Below are 27448 nucleotides of genomic sequence, written 5' to 3'. Positions count from 1 at the left end.
TGGAGAACGTAGATGTGTCCATGGTATACAGTTGGTGTCTGAAAACATCAGTTTAAGCATAGATTTCATTTCAAAGGATAAGCATATTGTTGGAAACTCTGTAGCTATCAAGAGCCCAACTTTAGTCAGAGCATTAAAGAAAAAAAATGTGAGCTTTGACTTAACTGTCATTTGTCTTACTCTGCAAAGGAAAAACAGTCACGGTGGATAATGATAAAATGCATAGTGTTAACACTTTGCTGGTATTGCAGTTTGCTTCAGTTCTGTCTGTTACACTGTTCCCTTTAAACAGCCTGCAAAGTCACTTAGTGCTAGCCTCAATGTGAAGTTCCATCTCCTTTTTGCCTACCATTCTAATAACTCTATTTTCAGGATCCTAACGTTCTCACTTTTTTTTTGTTGCATGTCTAATGCCTTTGCTAAAACTAAAGTCTCAGTAGTAAACAGGCCAAGGACAATCACCATGGTACAATGCATTGGAGAAGTGTGCCTGTGGTATAACTATTACAAGAAAATTGTGAGGCGTGGCCCTGATTAGTCCAGACTTGACAATCAGAGTATCCAGCGAGAACACTCTGCGGCCAGTGTGAGAGCCCCTCGCTGCTGTCCCTTTTCTAACCATGAAAATTAACCAAGTATCCCCCATTATCAGCCCCTGGTATTTTAAGGACCCCTCTTAGAGCTTATGCTCCACAGTAGGAGCAGGGTGGGGGCTCCTCGACAAATACCGAAAATGAAGTAGGCATGCACAAAAAGCCATAGAAAGAGGTTAGGCAGGGGAACATTGAAGCCATCTGGAAATTGTTTTAAAATTCCAGCACCCAGGCTGTCATCCAGACTATGAAATTGCACCTCTACCCTCTGATGGGAATGGCTTTGTGTATCCCAGCTGTAGAAAGAAGACCGATGCCCAGGAAGAAGATAGGTGCTGAGGCTGCAACATGCAGCAGCAGCAGAGGGCCTCTGTGGGCCTCCATGTAAGGTGTGTGAGCTTTATTCCAGCTGTGATGAGCAGTCATTAGAAGACTGAAGGTAGGAGCCTGATTCTAGCAATCATGATTGTCCTTGAGGCCTTTCAGTACAGAACAGGACTGTGCCCTGCTGCCCCTGGATGCTCATGTCCTTAGAATGCATTTGTGCTTATTTGGGACTTTGGTAGACTTTCTAGGTGGAAGATTTTTCACTTTGATCAAAATAGTTTAGGTAATGATGTTATACTTTACTGTAGAGGCTCACACTGCATAGAGCCTGTTCTAACCTTCACAGTTGGAGAAGCAGATTAATTAAGGTAGAACATCAGGGTCCAAAATTTACTAGCTAGAGCCTTCCAAGGAGTCCTTTTATAAAGAGTCAGTAAGAGTAGGGCATGGTAACAAACAACTGTGATCTCAGCACTTTAGAGACTGAGGCAGGAAGATCCTGAGTTCAAGGCCAGCCTGGACTATATTGTCAAACTCTGTCTCAAAAAGAAAGAAAGAAAAAATCAATATGAAAATCTCTTGTACAGTCCTCTCTGGCGTTCTAAACATAATGAACCCCACACCATATCTTAGGAAACTTGACTGTATTGAATAACTCCAAATGAAGAATCTTTTCATTAAGTAAAAAAAAAAAAATCTGTACTTTTATGGATTATTATTTATTATTATTATTTTATGGCTGTTCAAGTACATTGATGACCTTTCCTAAGGAGAAAGGGCATTAAGGATGTGATGAGGGGGCGGGTATTTGTTAGCAGAAACTGACAGGTACTGTACTACTTACTATACAGAACATTGGTATCTCCAGCAACATGGATGGTGAATGACCCAAGTCTTTGTAATGTGGATTGTGAATCATAACATCTACTCATTAGGTATTCAACATAGGCCAAGTAAGCTGCTTAGGACCCAAAATGAACTATAAATATCTTTAAAATGTTTTCTATCAGAGTAGATATAGATTTGATTACCCATGCTAGAATAAAAGCAAAAAAAACTTTTAGGAGTTGTTCCATGCTGTTTGGTGTTTAGGAGTCACTTTTGCTGTAAGGGTACTACCCTCTCCTCTGCCTTCAGACTTCCTTATCTGATCCTATAAATACTACCTCTACTATATTGGGCTTTACATATTTTCTGAATGAGTTTACAGGCTCCTGTTTCTGATCTTTCCTATAATGGGAAATTTCTTTTTTGAATTATTTATTTGTTTATGTGTATGAGTGGTTTTGCCTGCATGCATGCAAATGTACCAGTGTCATGCAGTGCCCGCAGAGGCCAGAAGGAGGGTATCAGATCCCCTGGAACTGGAGGTAAGGAGAGTTGTTAGATGCCATGTGGATACTGGGGAGCAAACCTGAATCCTCTGCAAGAGCAGCCAGTGCTCTTAACTGCTGAGCCATCTCTCCAGCCCCTTAATGGACAGTTCCTGTGAGACCCTGGTAGATTAAACAAAAGCTTTGAGGTGCTTCTGTAAAGGAGGCTAGGAAGAAACTGGAAAGAGCAGGTGACAAGTACTCTGAGTTGGAGTAGCTACAAACACAGGCACTGCTGGGACTATCAAGGACACTGCTGTCCTTATTAAAGTACAAGGTGGGGACAAAACGTCAAACATTGAATTTTGTGCAGGGTGTGATGTCACAGGCCTTTAATCCTAGGACTTCAGAGGCAGAGGCAGGTGGATCTCTGTGAGTTCACGGCCAGCTGGAGCTACAGGGAGAGCCCGTCTTAAAAAGACCAAAAAACAAATTTTTTTTGAATTTTTCTGGTAACTATCCTTCAGGCATTCACAAGCATGATAAGACCCATAAAATCATTATATTTTTACTGAGAGAAGGTTTTAAGGGCCTATAATACAGCTCAGTAGATAAAAGACACTTGCTGCCAAGTCTGGTTGACCTGAGTTCAATGCCTGGGACAAACATTGTAGAAGGAGAGAACTGATTTTACCAAGTTGTCTGCTGACCTCCATACTTACACTGTGGGACATGTATGTACACACATACACATCCATATATATGTACACAATAAATGAATAAAAGTTACTTTAAATTTTAAAAACACTGAAGGTAGATAGAGAACAAAAGGAGTAAAAGCCTGCAGAGGCAGTCCAAACTTGCTCGCACACTGAAACCATCTGGGATGTTTACAAATCCCAAAGCCTGGGCTATACTCCAGACTATGAAATTGTACTCTCTGGAGACAGGTCCAAACATTATTCTGCAAAACTCCCAGGTGATCCAAACGGGAGGGGGCAGCAGCAGCCTGTTGAGCAGGCTGCATGAAGCATATTCTGCATAGCTGGATATGCTGACTTCTTCAGAGAAAGGGAAATTATTTCAGGGAAAGGCACAATCACAAACCAAAACCAATTTTGTCTCAGTAGACATGCTGTGTAGTTCAGGGCTTCTTAAACCTTTTCCACTGGCAAATCCTTTTCACCTGAGAAATTTTCGTGTGACTCCAGGTATATAGAATAGGTATCTAAATCAAACATTTGCTGACAATAAAGCATAAAGAAATTTATGGCAAAACAATTCTTTAATGTAGATGTAATTTTGTTTATTAAAGATCAAAACAAATTTGCATGCAAATGGGATGCTTGTGTGGTTTCCATAAATAATTAAATCCTAGATGAATATTTGATGCTGCAGGTTGTAGAGTGTCTTCAGTGTATTTCAGAGTTGAACAATAATTGACTTTATAATTGTCAATGCTGAGAATACTACCTCGCATAAACACGTAATATAAAATGGCAGAAGTATGTTTAGGGTCATTCCAGAAACTGTTGAACATTCTGTCTCATCTCAAGACAAATTCGTTTTATATATCTCAAGACAAATTCATTATATATATATATATATATGTTAATAATCTAATTAGGAGTCCTTTATTAACAGCTGGCAGAGAGAGGGCCAACACCCAAAAGAACTCTCAACCCTGAGGAGAAGCAGGGTGGGGTTTATAAGACTTAAAACTACAATTACGTAGTGCCAAGGGCAAAGCCAATAACCACAGTTATATCAGATCACCATAGTTACACCAGACCAGGGGCAGGTCAATTAACAAAGGTTTACAGCTAACAAAAAGGCTTTTTTTAATCATTTTTTAAATTTTTAATAACTATATGATTAGAAGCATTTCACTACAGCTTTATCATGTTCAGTAACACACTCCAGAGCAAGAGTACATCTCTTTCACAAGTGGGTGCAAGTTTCTAGGTTCACAGTTGAATTAATACAGTTATACAATATTGAACTCAGTATAAGCCCTGTAAGACATAAAATATTTTTTATGAAACTCAAGTCAGCAAGTGAAACAACAATTTTTTTATAATTCTAATGTAATATTATCCAATATGATTTGATCCTTACATACTTAAGAATGACAAATGGGGAAATATTATAAATATTGTAATTAAAATTATTATAAATATTGTAATAAAATATTGTAATTAACCCATCGTATTTCCATCAAAACAGAAAACTTGGTGCAGTAAAAACACTGCAGTTCATAGCATGTGGCGGTCTTGAATCTGAGCTGAGTGAGGTATTTTAGGCAGGTTCATTGGCGCTCTGGGACATAACAGCATGCACAGTGCAAAGTGCACCTGCTGTGTCTTCAGAACAAGGATACAGTGAAGTCATGTGATGTAGTACAGGTGAGCACTTTCAGAGAGAGATACCTGATATTCATTACATGCTTGTTTTTTAATTCTTTTTTTTTAATCCTTTCACATTTCAAAACCATTCATTATTGTCAAGCTTTTCAGGATACCCACATGTAGTTCCACAGTCCCACATAGTGTCATGACCTGTAGTTTAAGAAGCTGTGGTGTATCATGCCAGCTTCAAATATCTCAGATATATTTATTAGTTAATCGAAAAACATTAAAGAAAATATTTATGCAGTACCTGTTGTATACCTCAGTCCAGATTCTTAATACTGACTTTAGAGCATCCAGGGCAAAAGCATAATTGGAAACACATACACCATACATCTAAAGATTTGTTATAATTTAAGCTTATTACCTGTAAAATAAGATATACTCTCACCTGAAGTATGTTCTAACATTATTTTCCTGATTTAAAAAAATCTATAATATAAAAAGCTCATTATCAGATCACTGTTTTTTGACATTACTTAGGATGTTTCTGTTGGTTTACTATTATAAATGACATTTAAATAAACATTCTTTTCAGTAACTTTTTTCCACAAATCCTAGATTACTTCTTGGAACAAATTTTGGAAAGAGTAGTACACATTTAGAAGGTGTATACATTTTGATACATGTCATAATATTACTGATCAAATAGAATATGCTAGTTTGTATTTCAACCCCAATCCCTCACCTAGAGTGTGAGTTCTTTGAGGCCACCACTGTTTCCCCCTTAAATCCTGATGGTATCTGGTGTATACTACAAAACTCAATGAAGTGAATTCCACTTTCCTGGTTACCAGTTAATCAAGCTTTCTTTGCTAGCTTTACTTTCATGCACTGACTTCAAAAGATGGCTGTAGCATTGACTAATCAGTAGTAGCTTTGAGCCTGGCCAGAAGCCTCATTACCTAAAAAATGGTTCTAATATCCAACACAAATGTGAATGGATAGCAGTGTCAGGTTAAGATTTTAGGGACTCACCGGGCATAGTGGTGCATGCCTTTAATCCCAGCACTTGGGAGGCAGAGACAGGAGGATCTCTGTGAGTTTGAGGCTAGCCTAGTCTACATAGAGAGTTCCAGGCCAGCTGGGACTACAAGGAGATCCTGACTCAAAAAGACCAAAAAAAAATTTTTTAGGGACTCAAATATGGACTGGAAACTTGTTATTTCATATAGTGAGCACCAACTTTGCTGTTCTAAATGAGTTGATCACCTTTCCTTTGGAGAAAAGGGATTGAGGATGTGGTCTAGGGTGTGGGCTGCCACGAGGTTCTTTACTGTCACCCAGGTACCACACTGGTTTGCAGGGCACTCCTGAGTGAGTGTTGGGGAGGGAATAGAGAGTCTCCTGTGTGAGCTGGTACCTTAAGACTTTGTACTTTTATAAGGAATCTTCAACTTCCTAGTTACCTTTCTCTCTCAATTAGTCACTCACCATTATTGTTCAAGAACAGCTGTGTTTCTCAAAACCAGTGTTTTCTTAATCTTCCTTAAGGTCCTTGGGTCCTCTACTAATATTTCTGCCGTTCCTTCCTACCCAGCATCTCCACATTTGCTCTTTCTCCAACTGGAAGATGTGTTAATCTCCTGTCGTATTCTTCCTTCTATAACCGAGTATACCTGCACATCAATTCCAAAACCATCCCAATTCTTTTGTTTTCTCCTATGAGTTCAAATTTCTCAGGAAGGCAAGCCAAGTGATGCCAAGTGATGTCAAGTAGCATTCTACTTTGGACACTCACTTACAGATACCCTTGTTCAGCTGTTCATGAATCTTCATGAGTACCTTTGCTTTCTTAACCAACACAAGCCTGTACTTATATTTAAGACAATCTTCTCCAATTATCAATGTATTTTTCTGATTTTCTTACATTTATTTGCAAACTCTTGAGTATAGACCTTGAGTCTTAATCCATCTTAAAATCTCTCAGAAATGCATCTACAGTGGTGGAAAAATGGATGGCTCAGTGGTCTCATTAATTTTAGGGATGTCTTTTTTTTATATTCAACATATTAAGTCATTCAAATATTGATTGCATTAGACAGAGGGATGTGTCCTGTGGTGTCAAATGATATACTCCATGCTTCAGCCTTGCACACATATTGAAAATTAAAGACCACAACATCACAAAACCTGTGGGTGACAGCATCTAGTTTTGTTGGATTGAACAGGAATGTGAGGTGAGAACTGGATTCTTACTTCTAGCCCCATGTCATGCCTGACCATTCTACATTCTCCCTGCCTTGTTAATGTGGAGATGGGGTGAACTTGGCTGGATTAGCAGCTAGCTGCACCACAGTTAAGTCCAGTGCTTGCTAAGGCATCTCTGTAGCTGTTGTGGTCTGATTAAGCATCCTCCTGCTGAAAGCCAAGGTTCTAACCCCGTTTCAGTGTGTTCTGAAGTCAGAGGTGGGCAAAGCTTACAAACAGAACATTTGCTCAAGGCCTTATGTCTTCCATGGGTTCCTGTAGCTAAAATCCCCTCTGGGAGGCACAAATGACATCCAGCCCCCTCTTCCCTTGGTGCCTATGACAAACTGAGGTAGAATTTCACCAGTCTGGAAAACCATTGAGCTTAGTGGGTTTACTTACAGAGCAGTGGTTGGGGTTTACTTACAGAAGTGTGGGTGCTCCCCTCCTAAGGCTGCATTGTTAGTCCTCAGGTGTGAATGGCGATGTCCCCACAACTGCACAAAATGGTGACAGAGCCTCCCTCAGTTTCCTCAGTTTATATACCCTTAACTGCCCCCCTCCCCCCTGTACAACTAGGGCCGACTGGCTAGTTGGGAGGTGTGGCTGACTCTCTGCCCCTTCTTTCTTATGGAACATAACAGTTAACAAGCTTAGCTGTGATAATCCTAGGCAAGAAGGCACAACCAAGCTTCAGAAGAAGAAGCTTGTCCATGGTCTGTCTGTTAGAGGACAGTCCTATGCAACAACAGTTCCTCAGAAAATAGACATTTTATACTTTTCCCCTTGTTTCTACTTTTTTACTTTTACCCATATAGAACAAAGCCTTTGCTCAAAACAGAACAAAGCCTTTGCTCTTTTCTTGGCTTTTTTAGTCTAAAATCAAAGAACCATATGACTCACTTAGGAAGTATGCATCTATACATCTGGGGAATTTTTGCATGGAGAAAACAGACCAAGGGAAATTTGGGGTAAACCTGTAAACACAATTCACAGCGGTAGTTGTGTTAGAGTTTAAAAGTCTTTAGTAAATCATCTTGTCTTAAGGCTTTACAGATGAGAAAACTTAAGTTTTGGAAATAGTAAGATACCTAATTGGCAAATGTAGGATCTGAGCCTAGAATGCAGGTGTTTCATCTTCACACTGTCAGCTCCCTTTTGAATAAGCCCACATTCTGCCCACACTCCCAAACATCCATTATATTCTACAGCAATTATTCCAGTAGGCAACACTATTTCAGTTCTTTTTTTTTCCAGAATGATGTTGTTTATCAGTTGCCTTGTTATTATTCAACACAGTTTGTTATGTGTTATTTTTCTTTCAAAGTTGTAAAGCATGTAAGAGTGATTTTTTTTTTCATATCAAAATCTCTGCTTTGAGTCTCCTACAGTTTTGGTTTGGGTTTTCGTTTGTCTTCCCCTTGATTTTGAGCATCTTACAGTTCAGTTTCATTAACTCTAACTTACTCTGGGGGAGATAAGATTTTGTTACAAATGTGTACTGTATCTCTCTTACCAAGCAAAAGGCAGTAAAGATACAGAGGACCCTCAAGACTGCAGGTCTATGATACTTTTCTGTATAGAAGCACTTGCAAATTTTTCAGGTACATTTCTCTAAGATAAAATTGAAAATTATGTCCTAGAAATATGTAAATAAAAACAGGAAATGTTTAAGTGAAAACTAGTCCTTCCTGTAGAATCCAAGCTTCTTTACAAATTCCACATTCCAAATCACCCCCTGAACCCACACTCATACACACAGAAAGTTAATACAGCCTAGGTTAGAGTCAGTGTGGATCCCTTCTTTCCATTTGCAAATGGAAGGAGCTGCCGTGGCTTGGGTGGGGTTCTGGGGAGTTGGGCAGTGTCAGAATGAGCACATTAGAGCAGGGAGCATGAGGAAAGTCATGGTTTTCTCTGGAGCAGTGGTGGTATAAAGCCAGGTGTCAAGTATTGGGGAGACCATATGAAAATAAAGAGTTCAGCTACTGGAAGGAACCTCAAGTCAGAGCCAAGAAGACAGGCGGCATGAAGGCAGGAAGGAGCTAGGAACAGCACCTGCGCTTTAGTGTGTTTGACCTGTCAGTCACTGGATGCATGCTAGCTAAATGAGCCTGGATTTCTTTCAGGGTCAGAGGTCATGTACACACTAGAGGATATATATTTTACATTCATTATATAACACATAAGTAATACATGTCCAGTTTTTGGAATTTTTAATGACTTCAAATCAGCTTACTAGAGGTTAGAAAGAAGTTTTTATTTCTGAGCACTTTGGATTCTGAATGTTCAAAGTAGGGATGTTGAACCTGTAGTTAAGATACTTCTTTAGGAAAACATTTCCCTCCTTAGTAGAACCTCACTGCAGGCATATGAGGGTCACATAGCAGGACCAACCTGATGCCTACAGTACTCACACGCTCTCTACAGTAAGGCTGACTCTCTTTAAGCATCCAAAAAAGAAAAGGGGGTTAAGTTTGATCTCTGAATAATTGATACAAAGATTCCCCCAGAGTTAACACTCTACAGGGGAGCTGGTAATGGTAGTGCAGCCTGTAATCCCAGCAATCAGGAGGCTGATGCAGGAAAATCACCAGGAATTCGAAGTGCCTGGGCCATCTAATGGTGAGACCTTGCTCAAAAAACTAAAACTGGAAGAATGCGTCCCAGGTTTCATTCTATCTTAGCTTTATACCTGCACAGCAAGAGGTAGCCTTACCTACTTTTTTTTTTTTTTGAAGTAAAGGATATTTAAAGCTATACATAGGCCTTAGCCCTTCCAAAGAGAACATCAAAGCAAGCAGCGTAAGGTTGACATTCCTGTTTTTGAGCTGAATTTTAAAAGGTCTTTGGTTTTTGTAAACTTGATATTTCATTACTGTCTTAGTTTGTTCTCTATTGCTGTGACAAAACACTCTGACCAGTACCAACTTGGGGAGGGAAGGGTTTATTTGTCTTACATCTCCGAGGTTGCAAACAGTTCATCAGGGAGACCAAGGTAGGAACCTGGAGGCAGGAGCTGGTGCACATGCCATGGAGGAACGCTGCTTGCAGGCTTGCTCCCTTGGCCCCTGCTCAGCCTGCTTTCTTATGCAACACAGGCCCACCTGCCCAGGGGTGGCACCACCCACAGTGGGCTGGGCCCTCCCACATCACTCATCAAGAAGATGCCCTTCAGACATGGCCACAGGCCAGTCCAATAGAGGCAATTTCCCGATTGAGGCTCCCTCAACCCAGGTGTGTCAAGTTGACACTAAAGCTATCCAGCACAGTATCTATGGCAAGGGAATAGTAAAGGCATTACTTAGTTTTTAGTAATGGAGACAATCCTATTGGGATATAAAGGTTAAATGAATGGGCCAAGAAGGAAGAAGCAACTAAATGAAGCCTGCTCCAGTCATTTAAGCAGGAAGGACCGAGAATATGGCTACCAGAAACCAGATTATGAGCCCAAGGGCTGGATCACAGGAAACAGGAGCAAGGAATGGTGGGTAAGGGGGAGCGCTGTGCACATGCTAAGCAGCTGATTTGCTTGTGCACTTCCTCTGTCATCATGTGGTGATGGGTTGGCTCTGACAGAGGCAAAGGGTGAAGAACTAAGAAAGGACTGGGAGCTGGGGAGAGTGAGCTAAGCAAGCAGGACCTGAGGGCCTAGAGCAGTAAGCAGGGCCATCAGATAGATGTCAGCTCTCCCACCTCCCATGTCCATCGTTGGGCATGTTATTTATATTCCCTGTGCTTTAATTTCCTGACTGAAAAATAGAGGTAGTAGTGCCTACTATGTGGTGGGAGGCAGGGTGTAAGAATTTATCCTAAAACCTTTCATTGAGAATTCAGTGTATCAACATGCAAAGCCTGAGCCCACTTCCTGGCACATGATTTTCTATAAATATTAAATCTAGTATCTATGAGGATTAAGACCATGCAGAGTTCTCATGGAAATATTGAAAGGATAAAAACCAATAACGTATGTAACATATCTAGCACTACTTAGCAACAGTAACTATTCAATGAAGGACAGTTAATAAGAAATGGGCAAAAATCTGCATTACCAACAAGAAAGAAGTACACATAGGGATGAAAATAGGCCTGCTGTGAGCATGTTGAAAAACCCAGCAGGCCATGAGGACTCAGGTTGGGAGATGAGGAACACCACAAAGGGAGGAGGTAGTGGGGGAGGGGATTAGGAATAGAGGCAGACAGCAATGGACCACCAAGTAACCAAGACTAGGTAAAACCTGCTCCAGCCAGGAAGTCACCAGTTAGGAACTTACTTTGATATGATAAGAAAGGAATTGATTCCTCAGTCTGGCCAGGGTATGACCAAAAATAAAATGAACTTAATTGACTGCATGTCTCATTTGGAAGGAGCTATAGACACAATTAACATGTCCATTTCTAAATGAAAAATAGGTAGTTTATCTAGATTCAAGTACAGATTCCTGTCAAGGATAAAGATGCCTATCTGCCACGGACTAAATAGGTAAGTGGGGTTGTGTTCAAGATAATTAGACCCATAGTCTATCCAGAAACCGTCTTTCCAAAACAAGGAACTTGCTAGCTACACCAGCAGTGAGAAGTCCAAGCTTTGAATGGGATGTCTTGTTAAAGAATGAGAAATAGCTGGGCATGGTGGCACACTTGTGCCTTTAATCCCAGCACTTGGAAGGCAGAGGCAGGCAGATCTCTGTGAGACTGAGGCCAGCCTTGTCTACAGAGCAAGTTCCAGGCCATTTGTGGCTATAGGGAGACCCCATCTCAAAAACGACAAAAAACAGAAATAACACACATACTTTTCAGTCCTGTTGAAGTCTTGAATGTCCATCTGCTGACCAAGTTATAACCTAGACCTACATGAGAGAGAGAGAGAGAGAGAGAGAGAGAGAGAGCAGGGAGGAGGAGAGAGAGACTTGAAAGTGAATTAGAGAGTCAGACTTAAAGTGAATTAGCTGATGTTCAGATTTTAAGCACCAGTGCTTTTGTTCACTATAACTTTAAATGTATTTTTGTTAGCATCTACTTTATACGGAGCAAACATGATAGTAGGTGATTAGAAATTTTTAAGTAGACTCTACTTTTCATTGATGTTTTATGGAGTCACATGCGCATTTATGCCAGAGAAATTCACACTGTAATACGTACTGAGTTCTGTCTGGAAAAGTATTTCAAGACCATACAAAAGTACTGAAGTAAAGGTAGCCTAATTTTGACCACAGGGCACATTTTACTTTTCGGAGTGTCTTTCCTGGCATATCCTACTCCTTAGGATGAAGCCCTCACTCTGTCTCCTTCCTGGAGAAGAAATCTTGACTATATTTGGATATTGAACTTAGGCCTAATTATTGTTGTGGTTGTCAATGTAGATCATTCCAGAAAACATAAAGCCTATACTGAGATCTCTTTGGTAAGGATAGAGGGGAGATGGGGCAGAGACAAAGCTTGTGATTGTTTTCCATAGCTAGGGACCATAGTTTTACCAGTTATATCCACCCAGCACTGGGGACATAGTTCTATGGTAGAAGCTTCCTGATATGCAGGAGATCCAGGGTTGAAACCCCAGAACTGAAAGACAAACAGTAAGACCTCCTGGGCCATTTTTAATGTCTCAGTTACCATTCATTATGTGTTCCTGCTTGTGTATCACTGGGGTATTTAAAAAGCAAGATGGAGAGTACTGAATCTGTGAACGTTCATTTAACATTATGTCTTAAAGATAGAAAACTTAAACTCTTACTAGGAAGTCACAGTAAGAATAGAAAAAAAATGGACCACTGGAGATGGCTTTTCTGAATGAGATGCCCATGGAGATCTTTATACTCTTATTATGAGATCTCCAAGATCCTGAAGTAAATGGAGAAAGCAGAGTGTTTTAAGTTGCATTGGTGCCAGCTTTAAATGTTTTATTAAAAGACAGTATTCTGTGGTTTCTTTGCTCAATTAAAAAAAAGTTATGAACTTTTCTCCAGGAATATATGCATTCTGCCATCATATATCTATGTGTTTCTGTCATAATCATATTCAAGATGAAGAATCCATCAGAGATAAGGATGAGCAAACTTCACTATAGGGCATAGTCAGTGAAATCCTTATGATTTGTTAAACATCATTAAAATCAACCACCCAGGCTAACCTGTTGTGTGGTGAACATTGTATCTGATCATCACTTAGGGAATTGCTTGGGTTCCACTTTGCCCTGCAGGCGTCCATGTCTGTGGAGAGCTATGCAGTGAGAAAATCATATCAGAACCCCTTCATTCCATTGTATGATGGGACTTTTGGAAGGAAGGGTGTCACCTGAAGGTCACGTTTTCTGTGCCAGAGCTCACCTTTGGCCAGAGATTTTGGCAGAATATACCCTTGTGAGCATGCTTTGAGCGTGTCTGATGTGCCATCTAGTGGTTAAGTGAACCTAACCTTAATGAAAAGAAAAATGGCTTTTGCCTGCCCCTTCTTCCCTGTATTCTCTACCACTTGTTAAACAAAAAGAGAGGGTTGCTGCTGTAGGGTAACTATTATTTGGGAAAGGAAAAAAAAAACATTTTCCTAGAAGCAGTATGTTGAACACAAATGATTATGGAGGGGAAGGGAAATCCACTAAAACCACAGTAATTACACAAACCAGAAGTTGGAATTGACCATGTACATATTTGTTTGTTTAATCCAGAGAACTTTCCTCAATTTTATTTCATTAACTTTTGGCTCACCCTTGTAGTATAGTGCACAGATCTTCAAGATACAGCTTACTACATGTTCACGTTTGTAAACTTTTAAATATGTACAACCCATCATTCATTACCCAGATCAAGACATGAACGTTTCCAGTATTCCAGCAGACTCCCTCTTCTCCTGCCCTGGTCAGTCCTCGCTCAGAGACAACTTCTCTTCTTCAATCTATCACCATAGCTCCATAATGGTATCATTATAACACATATTTACAGGCCTAACTTCCCAGAAGGAATAAGACCCTGTCATCACCATTTTAATAGTTTGTCCGAAATGGGGCAGTTTTCTCAGAACATTCTGAGTTTACTGTTTCTTCATAGTACAGGTGTCATACGTTTTCTCTCTCCCAGTATGTTGTTTTTCTTACCAAGGTTTAGATGGAGCCATATACCTATTTGATGCACTGATTATATTTTCCCAAGTATCTCTGCAAGCAGCCGAGTCAGTTTTCAAAGAAATCACATTACTTTTGAGTGGCATCTCCTAGGAGCCAGTGATTATCCCAGCAGAGCTGATGCATTCTAAGACAGCATTTATGAAATTAATGTGAGTGTTATGTCACCAGCCGCTGCTCTGACACCCTGCTCAAATTAAGCCATGCACACCATCAGTGCTGGAGTCATAATGGTGAGAAAGGCTTCCAGCCTGCAGTCTGTGAAGGCTACTTGGTACTACATAGGCTAATGCAATCAGTGTTGCTGCTTATACCAAACCTCTTCCCGTTCAAACAAAACTAAACTCCGTGTCAGAATGGATAGGCATATGCTGAGAAGCAGAGCTAGTTTTGAGGTGCAAGTATTATTATTCCAGAGCTTTGTGTACTTCCTTATTTCATTGCTGGATAAACAAACTCAGCATCACCCAACAAACATCTAGTGAATATGTTATTGCCAGGAGTTCAGCAAGTAGCTGAAAATAGAAAAATGTAAGGTTGTAGGTTGTACCCCATGGCCATGGAGCTGACCCTTTAGACCTGATGGTCCCTGGTCTGCAGCATGTCATTTAAAGAGACCAGTGCCACTTAGAATAAACAAGGTAACTGTTCTAGTTTGCCATCAATTGCCATGACAAAACATCTGACTAATACCAACTTGGGGAGGAAAGGGTTTATTTAGCGTACATCTCCCAGGTCACAATTCATCACTGAGGTAGCCCAAGGTAGGAACTCAGGGCAGGAACCTGGAGGCAGGAGCTGGAGCACAGGCCATGGAAGAATGCTGCTTACTGGCTTGCTCCCATGGCCCATGGGGCATAGTAACAATATAGATATCTCAATCCCCATCAAAAATAATTTGCATTTTTCTAATTATTTGTCATGAATTTATAAAATAGAAGAATCCACCAAAGAAAATCCTACTTATATAATACCTTTGGTTCTCTTATGTTTCTCTCTCTCTCTCTCTCTCTCTCTCTCTCTCTCTCTCTCTCTCTCTCTCTCTGTATTTTTTCCTCTATCATTAGAAATTCTTGAAATAAGTCTCAGGGCTAAGGATATAACACAATAGTAGACATTGACACTTGGCATGTGCAAGGCCTGTGGTTCACTCTCTAGAAATTCAATAATAATAATATTGTTTTAATACTTTGATTGATCTCACAAATTTCTGGAATAGGATCAAAAACTGATTTTTTGACTACTCTATGTTCTTTAAAAAATATTTATAGACCACAAAATATTTGAAATAGAATCTTTAATTTCCTGCCATATTCAGTGACCAGAACTTATAGAATAGTGTTAAATAATAGTGGTAAGGGCTGAAAAGATGACTCAGCAGTTAAGAGCACTGGTAACCCTTCAGAGGTCCTGAATTCAGTTCCCAGCACCTACATAGCAGCTAACTACCATCCAGAATCCAGTTCTAGGGGATCTGACATCCTCTTCTGGCCTTCACAGGCATTGCATGCACAGGTGCACTTGCATACATGCAGACACTCACATGCATAAAATGAAATAAATAAATCAAAAACTTTGAAAAACAGTGTTAAAACTGACTGTCCAAAGTTTGTTCCTGATTTTAAAGGAAGTAACTGTAGTGGTTATTAACATGCTCATATGAAAGGGTTAAAAATTATAGTAAGGCCTTTGGGTTCTAATTTTTAAACCTCAGCAGTGGTGAATTGGACATTATCCAATGCCTTTGGTGCTACTGAAATAATTAGGTTTGTGCCCATTTGGCCTATGGATGATATATTATAGTAATAGATTTTCTAGTATTAGTCCTGATAGTAATGTATCATATGGTAGTATACTTTTGGTGTTACCAAATTCAGTCCTTTACTGTTGTTTTTAGGATTTGGGCATATGTGTTTATTCTAAATTGTTCTTTCGAGAGAACTAATAAGGCAAGACTAATGACAAAAGGTTAGATTCATAGTCTATAACAGAGTTGTTGAAACTGGGAATAGGGTTCCACATGTCTATTTTCATCCTTTTTTCCTCTTATCCCACTGGCCACAATAAATTTCCTCTTGTGAATTCATGAAGTGCTTTTCTCGACCTCTCTGCATTCATCATACCATTTCTATGCTAAAACTCTATGTATTTTCTTTCTATCCTTGTGTGAGTGGCCCTTTAAAATCAGGAAATTCATGAATGTTCCATCTACCCCCTTAGCCATTTAAGGTTGCCCATCAAATCCCTCCTATACAATTAACATTTAAGGTTGCCCATCAAATCCCTCCTATACAATTAACATTTAAGGTTGCCCATCAAATCCCTTGTATACAATCTGATTGATCCCAAGCAAAGTACTGCAGGGATGGGAAATGTGGCACTGTGTCAGCTGAGAGACGGGAAGGAAGAGTGATTCTGAAATCATGTGTGTGGGTGCTGCACAGTTCTGAAAAGGGCCAGAATACAAGTCAGCTTCCAAGGACTTAAGAGCAGACAGAGGCAGACCAGAGCAAAGCACTGCTTCACATGGGGCTGGAGAGATGGCTCAGTGGTTAAGAGCGCTGGTTGTTCTTACAGAGGACTCGGGTTCAAATCCGAGCACCCACATGGCAGCTAACAACCATCCATAACTCCAGTTCCAGGGTATTCGACAACCTCTTCTGTCCTCCGTGGGCATTGCATGACACAACATGAGTGCACTTACAAGCAGGCATAACACGCATGCATACACATAGAATAAAAATAAATACAAAATTTAAAAAAGCATGTCTCTACATAGCTGCTGCCTTCTGATTCTAATTTTTTATTATAGAGAGCCAGTTGCTTTCTTTTTTTCATAACTCAAGTATATGCTCTGACATACTCATAAAACTAAATACGTTGCTTATGCTCTAATCATTTTTGTTAAAAACAAATCTTTCAAATTCTCATTTCAAGGCATCATTTCAAATTGATATTTTTCAATTGCCAGTTATTTCCCATGGGAAGACTTAGAAAATTAAGAGCCCTCTCATGCCTCCCTCCCCAACAGGCAGATTCAAACATGTGGTTTGCACTAAACTAATGTTTCTGGAGTTGGTCTTTTTTTCATGCAGTGTAATAAATGCTATTGAGTGATGGTCTTCACACTTACTGAAAGGCCAAAAGCAACTCAAAGGCAATGCAGGCCTTTTGATAAGTATAGAATCAAATCCAAAAAAAGAATGAAATTAATGGAAAAATGATAAATAACAAAAGTGTGAAGGAGAAATCATATAGATTCATGCATTTCACTACTAGATGTAGAGCCAAAAAATGTGTACTGGAAGAGATATTTGTAGGCCCAAACTCTCAGCAGCATTACTTACAATATCGAAAGAGGGAAGCAAGCCAGGTGTCTGCTGGTGGACGAATGTGTGTATAAGCAAAGTGTGGCATATACATATATTTTAGCGTTTAGCAGGAAAGAAATCCTGACACTGGTGCAACATGGATAAACCTTAAGGATTTTATGCTAGGGAGAAGGAGACATTTACAGAAGGACAGCTCTTTTATGGATCCACCCATATGCACACAAATACCTTAGTAAGTCCAGATCACAGAGGCAGAAAATAGAATGGAGGTTGCTAGGGACAAAGAAGATGGGGAGTTAATGTTTGATGGTTCCAGAGCCTCAGTTTCTGAAGATGGATGGTGGTAATTAGTACCTAATAATGTAGTTCTAATAATGTACACAGTGCCAGTAAGGTGTGCATTTACAATAGTGACGATGGTAAATTGTATGTTATGTTGATTTTATCACAGGTTGAAGTATACTACTCATGATGGGATTATTGCAGGTCACACCACCAGGGTACTACCTGCTTAGCTTTCAGGCTGTCTCCCCAAGAAGGGAGGGGGCAGTTGAGGGGACGATTGACCTTGTGCTCCCTGTAGTCACTAGGACTCCTTTGAGTGCAAAATGAAATGCTGTGTTCAGTAATTACTTTCTTCTTCTCCTCAGGGTGTTAAATACCACATTATTTGAAAGTTGGGAAATCGTTGGACCTTACCCTTCCTGGTGGGTTTTTAACCTGCTGCTGTTGCTAATACAAGGGTTGAACTGCTTCTGGTCTTACTTGATTGTAAAAATAGCTTGCAAAGCTGTTTCAAAAGGCAAGGTAAGCCAAAATTCACCTTTTCTAGTATGTCCCAGAAATTTCAGGGTATTTTTGGCTCCTCTGAAATAAGTGTTATTTCTGATTTCATCAAAATCAATGTTATTTCTTCAAATTGGGCAAAACCACCTAGAAACATAAACCAAATTGTTTTCCCTTTGGTTCATTTTTAAAGCCTTTCTGCTGCTTTGTGGGTGATGATGCCCAGTGATCTGCATTTATGATTTTGGATATAATAATGATATATTATTTGTTGTGTTCTTTTTCTCCTTGGTCTCCCTTGATCCTTCTCTTATTATATTTATACTGAGCATAAATTTAACTTCTTCCCTTTCATGAGAAGGGTTGCTTGCTGTCATATACACTTTTAAACAAGCCTGTCTCTCAGATTGACTAAATACATTCATAACTTTTCCAACAAAATTTACTCAAGCCTCTTTGTTTAAAAGTGGACTTATGGGACTGACTTAAATCAGTCTTGCTGGGCATTAGCCCCTTTGCCTAGATCAGTGGCATTTCTAGAACATTCTCCATGATGTTTTCTTACTGTTTGTTCTCTTCCTCCTGCCACCCTGGAAGGCTGGGAAGTGGAACCCTTTACATGTAAGTTTCTTATCCTTTCTCTTTCCTGTCATGGCTGACACTTGCCTGCTGGAGGCTGCTCAAGTGCTTTGTTTCACATGTACTGTTCTGTCTAACCTGTTGGCACTGACTGGAGGCTTTGTGGCAGATGTAGTTACCACAAGCACAAAAGATACTAGGAATAGCTGTCATCTCCCTTTTGCTTGAGCACGTAGTCTGCCAGACTTTGCATGGGCCAACAGGAAACAAATTCTTATTGGTGTTTAACATGTTGGCTAAGGTATAGAAGTAGATCAAATGTGAATTAAGAGAAACAAAACTAGTCAGGGAGTTGTTGGGGAGATGATCCATGCAGTGCAGAAGGGAGCCCAGGGCTTCAGGTATTTTCCTGATCAGAAGAAGCCCAAGGTACACTTGACCATCTGTCCTCAGCAAAGTCCACAGAACTGGACCCTTCCACAAAAGAAATCTGGGTGCCTGGTCATGGTCTGTGAAGCCAGTACTCGGTATCAGCACCTATATAAATCCAACATGTTTTGTTTTATTTTTTGTCTTTTTGAGACAAGGTCCCCCTATAGCCACAGCTAGCCTGGAACACACTGTGTAGGCCAGGCTGGCCTCAGTCTCAGAGATCTGCCTGTCTATGCCTCCCGAGTGCTGGGATTAAAGGTATGTGCCACTATGCCAGCAAATCCACCATATTTTGACCAATTCATTTTTCTCTGTGACCTCTTATACTTTAAAATGAATGCACATTTCTATTCAAAATGTTCTTGTCCTCATTTGGACACAAATTAAATCAACATGCACAGCACTGGCAGTATGATAATAAAGATGCAAGGGCGCAGTAGGTTAGAGTACTTGTGTCCTATGGCTTTGCTGTTTCCAGTCTCTTCCCTCTACCTGTTGCTCCTTTGTCTTTATGAAGAAATGATCGTTCATTACATCCCAGGTCTGTGGCTTCAGAATTCCCTATCTGCACTGCTGCTCTTGCCTAGCACAATAAGATATTCATCTTTCCCTGGGTTCTTTTTCCTGTGTGTTATTTTTGTATTCTAAATTGTCTTTTTTCCTCAACAGTAACATCACTATGAATTTTTCCAAATGCAATTTAAAGTAATCTTACTAGGCATGCAAATTAATACTCCCTGCATCTGAAGTTCCGTGTAAGCAACTTCATTTGTGACTAATAGACCTATAAATAGTGGAGCTTTGCAACAATAATGTCTTCATGACCCAGTGTCTTTAAATTGAAATATCCTTATCCCCTAGTCATATTGTTATCTCAGTGTCTAAGGGTTGTTGGGTTTGGGGCTTTGGGTTTGGGTTTGGGTTTGGGTTTTTGTTCTGTTTTGTTTTGTTTTTTAGGTAGTCTTTGTAAATTCAGTCTCATCTGAAAGGGCATTGAGATGAGGACCGTTTGTATGCTGTTTAGTCTATCACTGGTGAGATGGAGTGATAGTCCTCAGCTTTTACTTTGTCCTGTCTTGCACCCACCCACTTACAAAAGATGGTGTGCTCGTGAGGGCTTCTCAAGTAATATATCCCTTAGTTGTCAAGTTGATCTGATAGTGGCACAGAGAAAATTTGATGTGGAGAGAGTCCCCAGCAATTCTGAACTACTTCCTGGCAACTCGGACAATCTCTCAACCCATTCCCTAAAGAATCACAGAAGACCACATTGGGAAGATAATCTATGAAGCTAAGCCAACAAGTCCCTTTGGCCACCCCACTTAATAATTAGGTAAACAAAGCTGAGCATGGTGGTGCATGCCTGTAATCTCAGCACTTGGGAGGCTGAGGCAGGAGAATTGCTACAAGTCTGCAGCCAACCTGGGCCACACAGGGAGATCCCATCTCAAAAAAAAAAAGTGACTGATTAAGTAAACAAGGCATTTACTTGAAACTCTTAAGACCTCCTAGGTAAAAACACTGACCATAATTTAGATTAACAGAGAAGCTGGTCCAAATTACTTTAATTTTAAAACAATAGAGTTTTTCCTTGCTAGACAGTAGGACTTTTTTCACCCTTGTTAACATATAGACTTATATCCTGGCCTGTTATTTTTCTCTCTTCATTAGTTCATGAGACTGAATGAAGGACTGAAGAAAATTGATATGATAATAACCAGATTTTAAGGATCTGGTCAACAGCTCTCTCCCTGGAGAAAGTTTAAGCCATACCTCACTTAGAAGGTTTTGAGCCATACCTCACTTAGAAGGTTTTGAGCCATACCTCACTTAGAAGGTTTTGGTGCCACTTTTATGTCACACACAAAACAAAATTTCTAATTATTTTTAGCTGAAAAGGAAAGGAAATTAAATTTTAAAACAATGAATTACAGTGCCAGATATGATCTGTTTTAATGATCTGAGCTAGTGTGTGGATAGTTCTATTAGTATGCTTAATTGAGGGTTGACCTAATGTGGTCATTAGAGAGTAAATTGACACATTTGCACCCAATTCCTATAATATCATCCTAGTAGCATAGATGCTGTAGGAATGTAAGAGTGGGATTCAAAGTCTAGACATTGTCCGTAGTGAAAGATACTTTTCAAGCTCTGTGATGCCTAAACTCACTTATGTTCTTCATCACCAACTTTATCATACAAATTATATCTCTCCAGAGAAGGCAAGCTCACTACCATGGCAACGTTCTTATCTTCTTTGATTTTTCAATATGTGGATAAGTTTACCTTCATGTATGGCTGCGTGTGCCCCAGAGCCTGCCATACCTTGCTGGTCTTAGGGGCTGGTTACATTTTCATTCTTATATTCCACAGGTGTCCAAGGATGATCGAAGTGATATTGAATCTAGCTCAGATGACGAGGATGCAGAACCTCCATGGAAGAACCCCCACACCACTACAACCACCAATGGGACCAGCGGCTCCAATGGTTATCTCCTCACTGGTCCGTGTTCCATGGATGACTAATTACTCAAAACTATGAGTCCCAAACAAAGTGAACTGTTTGTTCCTGGAAGTATTTAATAAGTTGCAAATGCAGTTCCTTTCACAATATCTCATCACCAGAAACAAAAATTAGGATCATCAGAGCATTCTGTATAGTGTACTGCCATTTGTCCTGTCTGTGAATGAAGAAGAAATACCATTCTCTATATGTAGGCATGCTGTATGTGATTGACACAAGGGAACAGTATTTGCATTTTTACTGTCTTAGAATATTATTTATTTTTTGTATTTGTTTGTAAATCTGTGGACAAATGAGGATTTGCTCTCTCCTTTTATTCTCTGGGCTCATGACTGACCACGAAGGAGATGCTCCATCGCTATTCCCCTTTCTCTTGCAGTAGTCCAGTATAGCATCAGCTTAGTTTATCATTTAGAGCAAGCAAAACCCTGTACAAGAGCCTCACACAGCTCCACCTAGGCTGGCTTTCTTTGTGTTGCTGTGCCCATTGTACAGTTTCTCATATAGTCAGTGACCATTCTCCCAGTAATGTCTGAATGAACTAGGTGTTTTGTCACTCTTCGTGGTCAGTTAGCAGTTCAAATCAAAGAGGATGAGTATTAGGAGACTTTTAAATTTTATATAAAATTGCTTTGGAATAGAGTACGTTTCTTGTGCACCAAGTTAAGATTTCTTTGGAGTGGTGGGTAGTTGGGAGTTAACCTTGTTGATTACAAAATTGTTTTACCCTCTCTGATGAGACCAGTGTTCTGAATCTGAAGGAAGGTAATTTGCTTAAGCTCACAGACACAAAATAACCTTAATATTTGGAATAGAGATAACAACTGATTTCAACCAGATTTTGCCATTACTCCTTTAATGAGCCAAGTCTTCTGTCATACCATGTAAAAAAGAAGATAAGAGTATTTGAGACAGAAAAAGGATGTTTCGAGAGTTGGCAAAGACTACCTTCAGTGCAAAGCACTTTATTGCAACTAGCTTTCAAGAAAAAGCCCTGTCTAGTATTTGTCTTGTTTTTAGTTTGCTGAGCAAAATAAAGCCAATGTGAGAAAGACCCATTTACCCATTGCTTCTCTCCTTAGATGTAGCCTGCAATGACTTCCTCGTTGCTGGAAACAGCAGCCTTGCACCCCAAGTTCTTTTATTTACTGCTCTGACTACTCATGTGGTATCTAAGAATTTTTGTTCAAGTGGAGCTATTTCCAGAAAAACAACAAAAATTCTCATGGGCGATGGCAATATGGGTAGTGAGAAAAATTTGAATAGCAAGTGTCTGCAGGTTTCCTGCTCCACAGTATTACTGGCCTATGAAAGCCAAGGTTTTAATCTCATCTCATCTTTAGTAAAAGAGAATGAAATAGGGTTATAAATGCCTATAAATCAAACGTCACCTAAAACAGGAATCCAAAACAAGAGTGCAATAATATAAATATGTGAACCAGGGCACTGGGCAGCCAGCAGCAAAGTACTAGAGTGCATATCTGTCCTACTTAAAGCCATTCGCATTTGACTGTTTGGACAATAGGATCTGTGCACCCATACTTTGAAGCCTATGAGTTAATAGTTAAAACTCCCAAAGAACTCTCACTGCATTATTAGATCTTTCTCCACCCAGTTGCAAAACAGTATTTCTTGGTATGGTCCAGATAATAATTAAAGAAGCTTGGGAAAATGTCTCCTAGTTAATGTAGAAGACACTGCAACCAATGATATGTGTAGAGCCTTACTGCTGCATTTACCAAAATACATGTCTAAGAGAGAAACTTGGAAATGGTTGCATTTATGAGACCAGTCATAAAACACCAAAGGCATTGTTAGTCATCAGAACATCTGCTCGAGTGCAGATGTCTAAGAAGTAATAGCAAGCAAATTGAAACAGTTTTGAGAAGGTGAAGCTGCCTTGTCTAAATATGGACCATAGTCACTCACTTTAGTATTTGGACAGATCCTCCCCAGTGGGTGAAATCAACTTGAAAACCATTGTATATTTGAGTTTGAACCATATGACACTCTTTAGCACAAAAGAATAACTTCGAGATCAGTTTGTAAATTGAAAAGTAATATGTTAAATGTAGTTTGGTTCCGTCTGTACAAAAGGCAGGTCTTTTCCACAGAAAGAGGACCAGAAATACTGTTTCTGACTGATCTCATTAACTTGACATGGCCTTCTACATGTCTATACATTTTTGTTTCATTTTACAATCTAAAGAAAATAATTCTGTTTTGTTAGTTGAAATGGAGTTTACAGGCTTTTTCTGGTATAGAATATTAATATCTGTCTACTGGTCTCCCATAGTAGCCAGAGAAGACAAGAGAGGTTACTGTGTAAGGAATCTTATCCGCCTGTGCCGGGCCAGAGCTTTCAGGGGTGTGATTTGTAAATTCAGCTGTAGGTTAGTTCAGCGTGCTGTTCTTGTTAATTAGCTTAGCCTGTGGTAATGTCTCCTTCCTCCTGATCACATTCAAATTTCCCAGGGTACCAAGGTATAGATAGAAAGGACTCTAGAAAAAGTAATCTTTGATCCCCAATGTTATAACTTATCTAGATTTAGTGTGGGGGGGAGTAGGAAATCAAGTAGAATTTGGCCTTGAGTCAATAAATGATATAAACGTGTGTGGTATATGTATGTATATGTATGTTTTTCCAAAAACTGTTAAAACCAAAATGTCACTGATTCGTCATTATCCATTATCCATTCTTGACATTTAAAAAAAAAAAAAGAAAATACCCACCATGTACAACAGAAGCTTCCCTTCTTTGCTTCCCACCAGTTGAGTGTGGTAAAACCCAGGTCCTAGAGCACCCGATGTCACACACAAGACAAACACAGTTCACTATCCCAAATTCAGTCCTGTGAATGTTGAGTGTAGAGAAGTGACTATCAGTATTGTGGATTATTCAAATGTTGTAAAAATGCAAATGATTTGACATTTAAACCCAGGATTCAAATGCTGCTGAACTGTCAGACAGATGCTGTCCTCAACTACCGTCAGATAGTACCACAAACATCTGACAGAAGATGAACAAGGCAGAAAAGGCAGGGAACAACCAAGATCAGATGCTCCAAATGTCACGTTCCTCTCTGAGCACAGGCGTGCACTGTGTAACAGTGCTGCAGTCAGGCATGGGTTGAACATGCTGTGGTCCCAAAAGAGACTAGCACAGACTCGGTGTAGGGCAGGCTGTTCCATCTGGTTGTGTGTAAATACACTCAGTAAGGTCCACAGGATAACAAAATCAGTTAACAACTCTTCTCAGAATGTCTTTGACATTACGTGACATATGACTGTACTTGACAGAGTTTGGATTTGAGCAAAAGTTTGAATTTGCCTTCAAGTCAGGCAGAATGGGTCTCAAGCTTCCTCCTTGCATTCAAATCTCATTGTTATTTGGGCTAAGTAAAAATAAGACTTCATTTCCATTTCCCTGAGTCTTTGCTAACGAGTTCTTCAGAGAGAATTTGTGGGCAGCCATAACTGCCCCCAATCCATTGAGCATTTTGTATTAGTAGCCATTTGGGGCGTGGAGGCTGATGCCAAAGTTGCCTGAATATTTTGACTATTTCTCTTTGAAATATCATTTCAAGTATAAAAAATATACAGAATAACTCCAACATTGTTAAGCGGTTCTGTTTACCAGTGTGTAAGATAATGTCATTACATCCAGAGATGCTTCAAGAAATCCTTTGGAAATAAAAGGCTAAATGTTTACATTTCATATGATATTTGAGGTAGTAAGATTCTAGTTTGCTTACTTTTCTTTTTTATCTTTGGCTGATTTCTGCTTTGGAGATAAGTAATTTTAACCCAAAATGTTTCTAACATCCAAGTAAGAAAAAGTCAAAAAAGATCAAAGTCAGCCTGATAGGAAAGTGATCTCTTTGTGCTTCCACATTCTTGTGTGGAGAAAAAGAAGTGCGGAGAGCTCTGATTATTGACTTGCCATCCAGCATGCTGTCCATGGCGGCAATGATCCGAAACAGTTCAGGAATCACAAATGGTTCTTGAAGAAAGTGCAGCAAGATTTTTTTCTTAAATATTTTGTCCCTAGAATCAGCTTTTCTTGGTGAGTTGAAATTGTGCCATTCTCAAATTGCCACAGAGTCATTAGCACCACTGCACCAGTCAGGTTCTAGTACACGCAGCAGTGGGCCAGAGAAGGACCATGTGGTTTGCCTTTGTGTGCATAGCACTGCTTGCCCCTAGGAGGCACACAGCTGAGGAGCCCTGGCCACTCTGTTGCTGAAACAACTCTAGTCAATATTCACACGTAGCCACTTTCATGAAGAAAATTATATTGAAGAATATAAATAATCATAAATGTTGCTAATGAAATATGGAGACAGCCAGAGAAGAACCTTAGTCTTTTCAGGTATTTGCAGCTTGAGTTCCACTCAAGCCTTTAAAAGGAATACATTGGCAAACAGTATATTAAGACCAACCCTGTCAAGTCAAAGAAATTGAAAAAGCATCTGTTGCCAGATGACATTTGGAGTCTACAGGAAATTGAGTGTTCTCAGGATGACCCAGGAAGTGATGAGAGGGCCCCATTAGCCTAGGGTGTGTCTGTACCTCATTCACTCACAGTCCTTCTAGACTTCTAGAACACTCTAATAAAAGGAAACCAGAATGTTGACATTCTTCTGTTTTCCGTTCACCAGTAACCTTTAGATCAGCTGTGTGCTCACACTTCTTCCTCTGCCTGGTCGCATTGCCCGTGTATTGTGTTTACTTAACACTAGTCCACAACTGCTTGGTTTCCTGTGTTGTTGTGTGTTACATGGCCTGGGAACCAAGGAACAGCAGTTGTTACCTCTGCTGTGTTCAGAGAAAATTTTTTTCATTTATATTTTTGTCCTTTTTATCTACAGTAATTGTTATAAACTATCTGTAAAATTGCCCTTAACACGAAGAGTTTTTTTTTAATATTAACTGTAAAAATAATTATTACAATAACAACAAAAGCTCTGGAACAGGAACAATTATATGATAATTCTCGAGCTTTAGCTCAAAACTTCATTAATATAAATGTGGGAAACACACTCGGGCTTGATTTCCCTTAAGCTGGCAATTTTCACCTCTTCTTTGCCTACATTGTAGTTGTTTACCTTCATGGTCATTTGCTATCGTGGAAAAGGGTACCAGTTAGTTTGGGGATTTGATTTTTTTTTTTCTTTTTCAATTTTCAATGAGAAATAGCTGACAAGACCTTATTTGTTTTAAGACGATTCAGTGCTTAAACATCTCTGTCAGAAATGGAATGATGTACCATTAGCTGATTAGAATTACTTCATGTACTGTTACTGTGTTTTGCTGATTATTATATGGAAATATAATTATTCATTCTTGATCTCTGGAAGTAATTGTTATTATGAGGATCATTTTACTTTGGAAACAGTTTCATAATAAAGATAAGTATTAAGAATGCAGTGTGAGTGTCCTTTACTGTACACATTACCATCTGTGCTGGGAATATATCACACATTCCTGGGTGGGCTTATGTCAGAGCTCAGTCATCCCAGCTGTTTCTTACAAACCTTCTCAATTCTCCAAATCATTGCAATCACTGAGAATAATGTTACGTGATCTTGTGATAATGCTATAGTGTCTCTTTAAAATTTAGGATACAGGGGGCTGGAGAGATGGCTCAGTGGTTAAGAGCACTGACTGCTTTTGCAGCGGACCTGGGTTCCATTCCCAGTGCCCACATGGTGGCTAACAACCATCCGTAACTCCAGTTCTGGGGGAATCCAATGCCTTCTTCTGAGCTCCACAGGCATTGCATGATACGGGTGCACTTACACACATGCAGGCAATACACTCATACACATAAAATAAGAATAATAA

The 27448-nt window shown here is 39.7% G+C and overlaps 1 protein-coding gene across 2 annotated transcripts in view; it reads left to right on the top strand.

The window, feature by feature from the left end:
• The window catches only part of Cers6 (ceramide synthase 6), a 308765-nt gene extending 281739 nt beyond the window's left edge, over positions 1–27026 (top strand). Inside the window, exons 9-11 of one of the 2 annotated variants that reach the window (XM_008837818.3) lie at positions 17931–18087; positions 18664–18687; positions 21451–27026. In XM_008837818.3, coding sequence (XP_008836040.1) covers positions 17931–18087; positions 18664–18687; positions 21451–21603 — 334 coding nt within the window. In that variant the 3' untranslated portion in view covers positions 21604–27026. The remainder of the gene's footprint in view (positions 1–17930; positions 18088–18663; positions 18688–21450) is intronic. The other variant, XM_017799289.2, reaches the window with a different exon arrangement.
• Positions 27027–27448: the final 422 nt, after the last annotated feature.

The sequence above is a fragment of the Nannospalax galili genome, unplaced genomic scaffold (genome assembly GCF_000622305.1).
Source record: "Nannospalax galili isolate Female #2095 unplaced genomic scaffold, S.galili_v1.0 scaffold1398, whole genome shotgun sequence".
Taxonomy (NCBI): Eukaryota; Metazoa; Chordata; class Mammalia; order Rodentia; family Spalacidae; genus Nannospalax; species Nannospalax galili.
Note: the sequence above shows the minus strand (reverse complement) of the source record. Positions and strands in the feature narration are given on the sequence as shown.